This window comes from Spermophilus citellus (assembly GCF_964194105.1).
Source record: "Spermophilus citellus genome assembly, chromosome: 17".
Classification (NCBI taxonomy): domain Eukaryota; kingdom Metazoa; phylum Chordata; class Mammalia; order Rodentia; family Sciuridae; genus Spermophilus; species Spermophilus citellus.
The window spans coordinates 54,862,942-54,873,137 of NC_138199.1; the positions used below are offsets into that span (position 1 = coordinate 54,862,942).

The following is a 10,196-nucleotide window of genomic DNA, read 5'->3' on the forward strand; positions in this document are numbered from 1 at the left end:
TTTAATCATAATTTCAAATGAGTAGCAAGGGGGTTTATAAAATTTCAAATATCATCAAGTTATACTTGTAACTTACATAAATTGCAAAAAAGGTAGTGGTTCAAATGTACGTCTTTCGATAGATTGTATTTTATTGCAGGATAAATCTCTAGGAAAAGTAAAAGGAAAATATTGCCTTGATTAGATATTAGCTATCTTATTAGTATGAATAAATAGAATCCAGAATTGATAATATCAAATACCTAGTTTTTGTTTAAATTCTAAACCTTTGGACTTATATTTTAATTTTTTAGAGTTTTTAACCCTGCCCACTTTTCTCTTGAGTCTCACTTTCATAAGTAAAATATACAACTTTATATCTTGACAGGTTTTGAGATAGTCTTTCCTGACAGTAGGATAATTATTATGTGACCTTTTACAGTTTTATCAAGTTCAAGATTATGAGCTACAAGTATTAATTTCTGCATGTAATTTTTAAAATTAAAGGGAATATTCTCATGTTCCTGGCTTAATTTGGTTTTTCTTTCACACGTGCATGTGTGTGTGTGTGTGTGTGTGTGTGTGTGTGTGGTACAGGGGATTGAACCCAGGGCCTTGTGCATGCTAAGCAAGCACTTTAACACTGAGCTATACCCCTAGTCCTTTATTCTATTTTTCTAACCCAGTTTTAATACTAGAAGAAAAAGATACCTTTCCAATCATTTGAAAGACAGTTACTCCTCTAATTAATACATGTCTTTGAACTAATTCAGAGTTGTACCTTCTATCATACTAATGGAAACTCATTTTGGTTTCATATTACCTTAATACTCCATGAAGTACCTGCTTCGGTTGTGTAGTGATGGGACAATGAAAAACAACATGGAACTGGATTTTTATTTGAAAACACCCATTCTGATCAGGTTTCTATTCAAGTCTGAGCCATCTGATCCTTATATATCTCTGTTCCACTCCATTAATGGAGCAGAGATGTTGGTGTTTCTCTCTCCTATAGCCATCTTTTAAAAAATTGTTTACCAAAAATTTAAATTCTGAGGGGAAGGACAAAGCTTCACAATCACCTCAAGAAATGGAGACAAATCTCATAGTTGGCATAGGTCCAGGAGAACTGGGGTATTCAGAGAAGGCTTTGTGAAGAAAGATGAACTTGAGTTGGTTTTTGACAGATTCATAAAACTTCCACAGACATGGCAAAGTAAGGGAATTTTAGATAGGCAAGGAATGAGCATGGTGTGACGGGTATATGGAGAGGCTGCTCTGGCTGGAATGGAGGACTGCTATTACAGTAGAAAAGGCAAACTAGCTAAGTTGGGTGGTTGAATTGGGAGGGTAGAATCAAGATTGTCAGCTTATTAAATGACTCTTAATATTCTAAACCTGCCTATTGAGAAAAGTAATAAACCATCATGTAAGCAAACAGAAGGTAAACAGAAGCCAAAGCCAGGAATATACTATTATCACTAGGACCTGCTCTGTAGTAGCCTGATGAGAATTTAGCTGCAGTGCTTTAACTGAACACCTACTCAGACAATACCTCACACACTGGAGGAGGAGGAAGCTGTGTGGATCCACTGAGTCTACATATAGCACTTTTATCTTTTAGCCCTCTCCTTTTACCCCAGGGTAATGACTGCTGCTTGAGAGTGAAGTCATCTCTTGTCATTTCAGTAACAAGGAAAGAAATCAGTGGTAGAATGAGAGTATATCAAAACTTTACAAAAATGAGAGTAACAAATTGTGGACATGGTTTTGGGTTGGATAAATTTTGCTACGATGACATCTCTGGCCACATTAGTCTTAATTTCTTAAGAAATTATAGCTTGTTCTCTTGGTTTCAATTTCTCAAAGATTCCCTGGAAATGAAGTTCCTTTAAAAGTCTCTGGGGCTGGGCACTGTGAAGCACACTTATAATCCCAGCTGCTTGGGAGGCTGAGGCAAAAGGATTATGAGTTCAAAGCCAGCCTCATCAATTGATCGAGGTACTAAGCAACTCAGTGAGACCCTGTCTCTAAGTAAAATACAAAAAAGGGCTGGAGATGTGGCTCAATGTTCAAACACCCCTGGGTTCAATCCCTGGTACCAAAAAGTAAAACAAATAAAAATCCCTAGAATATATTTTTCAATAAAAGAACAAAGCATAACTCAGTGTTAGTGACTGAAGAGAAATGTCAAGTAGTAGGTGGGGAAGGAGCTTTGATTTTCAGGGTATACGTTCTAAATCTATTACAATGATAAGATGTATTCTGGAACCTGAATTGATTGTTGTCCTTACCTCAATCAGACAGAAAATTATAATCAAAATCGTCACCACTACAGTCACAGATATTGCCAAGATGAGTTTGTTGTTATAACCATATCCCGGGACTCCTTTTGTAAGCTAAAAGAAAGAAAAAGAATAATTTTTATTAAGTAAAAAAGAGACTGGAAAGGATGAAAGTTAACTATTCAAAATTTCCATTCTTCCAGGTGAATAGCTTGCAGTTTCTTAAAGAACACACCAAATTTAATATGTTACATCTTATTATCACACATTTTTTTCCTATTATTTGTTTATCTTGTGTGTTAAGTCCACTTTATTCTCTAATGGAACAAAATGGGGATCACTGTCTTGGGCAAAGTTATGTGGCCAAGACAAGATGTGGACTAGAAGCCCCTGGTCTTCCTGCTTGAATGCTTCAATTGTATAACCTAAATGATGAAAAAGTCTGGGCTTCTTGTTCAATAGTTGCCCTCACCTCACTTGTCTCCTCATGCTCTTTGTTATCACCCTGGGCTTCTGTGCTCTCATTGATATAGTTCTCAGTTTTCCACTGGTCCGTATCCCATTCGGCCTTGGACACCTTGATTTCTTGCTGCTCACTGAGAAGCTTCATCAGGAGGCCTGTTCTGGAGATGAGCTTGGCACAGGCCAGTTGCACATAGGGCTCAGAGCAGTCCAATTTCAAAGTCCGAATAACATGAGAAATGAGCCTTCTCACGTCATTGTTGGGGATGAGGGACCGAAGTTGCTGGTTTAGCTGAATTTCAAACTGATCACCTGGGGATGCCCTCAATGGGTAGGATAAGTCTTCAGGCTTGGGTTGTGAGTCAGTGTTCGCGTTGAGGTATTCCCATTGTGTCTCATTGGTTTGTTGAACAGTTGGCATTATGTTGAAAGGAGTCACAGCAGAATCTACAGCCTCTGCAGCAGCGTTTTCATAGGTTGCATTTTCAGAGGTGGGTTCATCCAACACAGTAATGTTTGCTTCAAAAATACTTCTTTCAGAAGGAATTTTTGCAGTATTGTTTTCTGCAGGAACACTTTCTATAGGTTCTGAAAGAGCATGTAATCCTGAGAAAGGATTCTCCTGAGAATTCAGGTCTCCTAAAGATGAAAAGGCCCCTCGTGGGGGGGAATTTATGAGGCTCCTTATTGCAGAGAATGGGGGCCTCTTTGCAAGCATCAGTCTATTGTGCAAATTATCCTTCCTGAACTTTCGACTCACTTTGGCCTTGGGTATTCTGTGGGCTGCAAGAGGGTAAGTTTTATGAAAGCTGTGAGTTTTTTTGGAACGCGTGACTGGTTTATCAGCCTTCCTGCTTTTAACTCGAGCATTTGCCCCTTCTAAAACAAAAAGGGTGTAGGTTAAGTCTTTTGTTTTGCTTCGAATCTCAGGCTGTAATTTTGAAATGCTGGAGGTGGGAGATTTGCCCAAGGAGTATTGTTTGAAAAAAGAAGAGACTGCTGCCTTACGTTCATTTGTAAATGAAGCGTCCAGGAGGGAGTTTCCCACTGACTTCCTGGGCCTCCACACCTTGTGAAGCTGCTCTAGTTCCCTTGGGATTGGTCTCCTGAGCCTGCCTTCTTGGGCAACATTCTCCGCAAGTGCCCGGGCACTCTGTTTCCTTCCCATACTCTGTTTTCTCATTTCATTGAAGTGTCTTTTCCATATGCCCTTCGGCCCCTTGAGGACTCTGTTCACTCTCTGCAGCCTTTTCTCTACACTCCCAATCTCTGCTAGGCTGTTTTCCTGTGGTTGGGCAGTTTCCAATTTCTTTCGAAAGATTTGGCGTTTGAATTTGGGACCTAAAAGCCTAGATTGCATAAGCATGGCAGTTTTTTCTTTTTTTTTCACCTCATCAATTTTTTCCTGAATTTCTGCATCTAACAAATTTTCCAGAAAATAAAGCTTCTTTAATTTGTTTTTATAAGTTGAATTGTTGGATGCAGTTGAAAGAGAGGAGTTATTTGTATTGTTCTTCAAATATTCCATGGCATTACCTCCATCTTGTACGTTTGAAAAAAGCAGTTTAATAAATGGGAATAATGTTGACTCTACATCTTCTGAAAGACCCCCGGACCCTCAAATCCCCCGTCCAAAAGAGAACTAGCGTCACACTGGCTGCAAAAGCAAGAGGCAAGTTTATTAATACACAGGCGCCTGCGGGTGCACAGCAAAACCTCAGCCGAAGCTTTGGTGAACTGGCACACCGGGCTTTGGGGTACAGATCTTTTATAGGGAAAAAGGAGTTGTTTTCCACCTAGCACAATAACAGGTGTTTTTGAATCCATCATACACGTCACTTAAAGGGTAAACTTGTTTTTCACTATGATAAACTTGTTTTTCACTATGATAAACTTATTTTTCACTATAGGTTCCCGAAAAACTCATTAATCTCATAGGTTTACATTGTGTTTCCTCCCTGTTCCCGCTTATGATCCCAGTTTGCTCAAGCATGTCCTGTGATGTGGGCAGGGTGCCCTTTCTAACAGGTCATATGGTGAGCTCACCTGTTTACTACATACTTTCTACTTTTCATAATCAGGCCTTAGGTTATGGGGCTGGGGTCTTTCACTTCTAGATTTCCCTCTGAGAAATATGGCAATATGTAATTTAATGCACTTATAACATCACTTTCATCATTGAAGTCTAGCTGTTCATTTAAGAATCCCGAAAAGGTGACACCATTTTTATCTGAAGCTGGCTTTTCAGGCTCAATAGAAAGCTCAGTGCTAGTGTTCTTCTTCCGGGCCTGTAACACCTTCATGAATGATCCTTCTGCATTCCCTACAGATGCATCTTGAACTGTCAAAAAAGAAGAGACTACTTTTGATAACAGAAGACTGATGGACAGCTTTTTGTCAGTCCACAGCCATACATTCCAGCCAAACATTTAAGTGTCATTTGGAAGAAAGAAAAATAATTTCATAATTAAACCTATGAAATGGCAACAACACAAAGAAAAAAAAGACATCTTTTTTGACAAAGTGCTACTTAACTCAGAATATTCCACACTGTATATAAGAACTCTGTTTAGGACAGCCAATTGCCCAATACTCAATAAAAGCCCAAGACTAGAAGAGAAATATTCATGGGCTCTGAGAGATTCTCTACAGATCAGCTGTGTCTCCTTACATTTACATACCCCATGCTGTCCCCGCTCAGATACAGAGGGGGCACAAGGCTTCCTCTATCCACCTCTTCAGTGTGTCATGTTCCTGCCACCATCACAGATGATCATGACAAAGGACATTCTTCCAAGGAGAATAAGAACCAAGATGCTAAAGCACAGGCTCCGCTCTTTCTGTTAACACATCCTCCCTCATCTGAACATGTCCTTTCCACCTACTCACCCAGTTCCTTCACCTGGCCCCAGTTCCCCATACATCTTAGGCTCCATAACAGATGCCTCTACACAGAAAACAAAACAACAACAACAACAACAACAAAAAACCCCACCATATCCATACTGGTTCTTTTCCTAAATTAAGGCAGGGATCTGGGATGTGAGTTAAAAGATTTTTAAGTTTGCCTGGTTCTATGCCTATGCTGAATGTGCAATAAATCTACAGAATAACAGCATTTTCTGGATAAACAATACTTGAGGTTCTGAAGAACAGTAATGGAAAAGCTATTTTTGTCAGAAGCCTTCCCTGTTTTCATACTAGATGTGAAAACTAGCAATTTTAGCTCTGGGAATCATCCAAAGCTTCTAACTACATGAGGTCAAGTGTACCATTGTGTAGCTGGATTTTTCTTTTTTCCTTTTTTTTTTGGTACCTGGGATTTGAACCCAGGGGCACTTAACCATTGAGCCACACCCCCAGGTCTTTTTTATTTTCTTATTTTGAGACATGGTCTCACAAAATTGCTTAGGGCCTCACTAAGTTACTGAGGCTGGCTTTGAACTTACAATCCTCCTGCCTCAGCCTCCCAAGCCACTGGGATTGCAGTCCACCATACCCAGCAATAGCTGGTTTCTTTCCCAGGAGAACTAAAAGTATTTTTTGTGTGGTGAGAGTCAAAGAGGAGGTAAGGTTGGAGACAAAAGAGGAATGTGGGTTAGAATTGGGTACAGAAGACCTGGGTTCAAGGCTATAGCACTTGACACCTCCCATCTTGTTTTCCTTATCTGTAAATGGAGATGAAAAATACTTGTTCTGCTCACCTCTGGGGGAAAAGGAAATAATGTAACTGGTGAAAAATCATTTTGAAAAATAAGTTATATGTATGTAATAAGTAGCAAAGTGCTATTATAATTTGCCCAAGATCACTGGTAGAGACCTATTTTTGAGCTATTTGGATATGAAAGCAACCACATTTTGAAAGTCATGAAATTAGTGCTAATAAACCTAATATACACAAAAACATTTGAAAGCACATGAATTACCTGAGGATAGAAAAGTTTGAGATTAAGAGAAGTTCAGAGTTGGATGGTCTAGGTGCAATTTCTTATTATAGAATCAGAAACTCCTAGGCTTCAAATAAAATATTCTCTTTTATAAAGTTGCACAAACAGATCAAAATAGATTGATGCCTGCACTATAAGGCAGAGGACACTTGAGACCTAGTGTATAAAAAAATAGCTTACTAACTGCATTGTACTATATGAATAAGTTATCACTGGAAGACAAAGTACCAAGCAGAAAGCACAGGACACCATGTGTGGCCATTAATATTATTCCTTCTCCCTTCTATTCCTTTCTCTTCATCCTTAGGCATACGGAATAGCTATATTATTAAATTATAGCTGAAAACCTCACTTTGAGCAAGAGAGCAATCCAGAAATTTAGGGAGTTGAATTCTAGATAAATAAATAAAAATAAAGCAGTTTCATCATTAGTTTGAAAAATCTATGATCACCAGTTAAAAGTTGAATAACAAAACAAAAGTTAAGACATTTCTCATCAGGCAATTCAGACTCACGGCAACGTGTATTGTTTGTCCGACATGCACTGTCACATCGCAGCTTCACTGTCTTGCAGACAACTTCAATATTATTTTTAAACTGGCAGAGGCAGCAGGCCAAATGGCTAGGTAAGATCCTATAAATAGAAACACAGAGGATTAAGTTAATGGAAAAGGAGTTACTTGAGTAGTAGAAGAACAGTCCAAGGCTACCACAGGACAGTGTAGAAAGGAGTTCTTGATACATATAGCCTGGACAAGAAACCAATGGTAAACTGCTTTTTTAATTATTATTTTTGTACCAGGGATTGGATCCAAAAGTGCTTAACCACTGAGCCGTGTTCTCAGCCCTTTTTATTTTTTGAGACAGGGTCTTACTAAATTGCTTAGGGCCTTGCTAAGTTGCTGAGGCTGGCTTTGAACTCATGATCCTCTTGCCTCAGCCTCCTGAGCAGACAGGATTATAGGCATGTGCCATGGTGCCTGGCATGTGGCTCTTGAATACTGTAAATATATAGGAAGGAGGAGGGAGATGCCCACCAGAAAGGAAAGCATGGCAGTGGGTATGGAAGGCCTAAATAAAAAAGAAATTAGAATTGGGTGACAGTAAAAACATCTCCTTTCAACTTAAAATCTTGCTCTGGGTTAGGAGTGCACAGAAAGATAGAATTCTAAGAAGGATCTGAATAAGTCTCCAACTACTAGAGTCCATATCTCAATTCCGTTTGAGAGTGGTAAATGGTAGACATTATTCTGGCATAAACAATAGCTTAGTTTAACTCACATTGTGTGGTTAAACAACAATAGAGATCACATTGGCCAAATCTGGACACTTTGAACATGTAAAAGCATAAAGAGAAGAAACGTGCATAAAAATAGATATTAAATATCATCAGCTATTAAAGAAATGCAAATTAAAACCACAATGAGATACCACTACATTCCTACTAGTAGAAAGGCTAAAAAAATATTATTCCTTGAAACAAGGAATAACTTGAAACAAGGATTAGATGAAGACATGGAGAAACTGCAACTCTTCTATTCTGATAGTAGATATGCTAAGAATTATGCTAAGTGAAAGAAGCTAAAAATCTACTACTAGATGATTTTATTTATAAGACATTCTGGAAAATTTTAAACTATAGGGAAAGATAAAAGATTTGGTGGTTTGTAGGGGCTGGTGTAGGAGGAGTGGATGAATGCAAAGCAATGTAAGGGGCTATTTTGGGGATGACAAATGTTCTATATCATCAGGTGGTGGTAACTACATTACTATACATCAAACTGTACGCTTACAGTGTGAATTTTATTACATGAAAATTATACCTCAATAAAGTTAAGAAAATAATGTATTAAAATAATTTTAAATTCAAGATATGAAAAGAGACCTAAAAAAATCAAGTAAAATAAATCTAAGAAAAAAAATAACTTACAGTTTTTCCAATTCAAGAGTCATCAGGAGGATATTCTCAATTGTCGAAAGCGATACTTGAGTTGTTCCCATGTCTCTGAAAGAGAAAGCCAAGATATTCATGATGAACCCCAATAAATATTCTATACTTGAAAAAATATTTCAAGGACATGTGATAACTTCTATTTTGGCTTCTCATAAAACAAGCTGCCTTAAGAGTTTATTTCGCATAGAAGATAATTCCATAAAGCTCTTATTGAAGATACGTAAGTTTACTATTTGCACCATCAAATAATGATCTTGGCATTGAAAAATAGAACTTACATCTTTTTTAAATCATCATCTTACTTCTTATTTTCATATTGCATCATTTCTTTCTTTTTTTTTTTGGATATAGATGGACACAATATCTTAATTTATATATTTTTATGTTGTGTCGAGGATTGAACCCAGTGCCTCACGCATGCAAGGCAAGCGCTCTACCACTGAGCTACAACCCAAGCCCCTCTTTTTTTCTTTTTTAAAAATAATATACATGTATTCCTCTTTGCTTTCTGGGATAAATAATATATTCTTACATGCGTTTACATGTTCCATATCTGTAAGTGTTCTTTAATATGGCTGCCTTCTTCTGATGGCTGTCTTGCCCCATGATATATCCTTCCTTAACTCTTCTTTACCATAACATTTTTCTCCAGTAACTAATTAAAATTAAAATTATGACTTTCTAGTATCAATACAAAATACTTAACCCTTTGATGAAGTAAACAAGAAGAGCAGAAATCATATCTTGAGTTTAAAATTGTTGTAATACTTACAGATATCTTAATGCTGGCAATTTAAAAAGATATGAATCTTCAACAGTTGTCAGAGGATTACGACTGAGAATTCTGAAACATGCAATGGAATTAAAATTATATTTTCAACATGCATGAGACTACTTTTTTTTTTTTTAAAGAGAGAGTGAGAGAGGAGAGAGAGAAAGAGAGAGAGAATTTTTAATATTTGTTTTTTAGTTCTCGGCGGACACAACATCTTTGTTGGTATGTGGTGCTGAGGATCGAACCCGCACGCATGCCAGGCGAGCGCGCCACCACTTGAGCCACATCCCCAGCCCGAGACTACTTTTTTAGAAAGAACTTATATGTTTAAAAAATATTTTGTCTTTATATATAAATCACCCTTAGAATTTTATAAGGCACTTTTTTATTTGGGAATTATCCAGCTCTCTAGAAGATAAAGTGGAAAAGAGAAAGAAAAAGAAAAAAGGAGGGGAAAAAAGTGAACACAAAGAAAAAATATGGCAAAGAATTTTCAGGTCAAAAACCCTAGAAGTAGGGCTGGGGATGTGGCTCAAGAGGTAGCGCGCTCGCCTGGCATGCGTGCGGCCTGGGTTCGATCCTCAGCACCACATACCAGCAGAGATGTTGTGTCCGCCGAGAACTAAAAAATAAATATTAAAAATTCTCTCTCTCTCTCTCTCTCTCACTCTCTAAAAAAAAAAAATGAGTATATCTTAAAAAAAAAAAAAAACCAAACCCTAGAAGTAACTATACTAGTGGGAAGCCCTTGCCCTATAGGAAACAGTATTTTTAGTGCCTTCCATAGTTCAAGG

At 37.8% G+C, this 10,196-nt stretch overlaps 1 protein-coding gene across 1 annotated transcript; it reads right to left on the reverse strand.

The window, feature by feature from the left end:
• Nucleotides 1-2,075: 2,075 nt before the first annotated feature.
• On the reverse strand, nt 2,076-8,851 carry LOC308636350 (leucine-rich repeat-containing protein 37A3-like). The gene is made up of 5 exons (XM_081271765.1): nt 8,604-8,851; nt 7,189-7,307; nt 4,838-5,067; nt 2,737-4,035; nt 2,076-2,378 (listed from the first exon to the last, which is right to left on the reverse strand). Exons 1-5 carry the CDS (start codon nt 8,702-8,704, stop codon nt 2,202-2,204), a joined length of 1,926 nt encoding a protein of 641 aa, XP_081127891.1. The 5' UTR covers nt 8,705-8,851; the 3' UTR covers nt 2,076-2,201.
• Nucleotides 8,852-10,196: the final 1,345 nt, after the last annotated feature.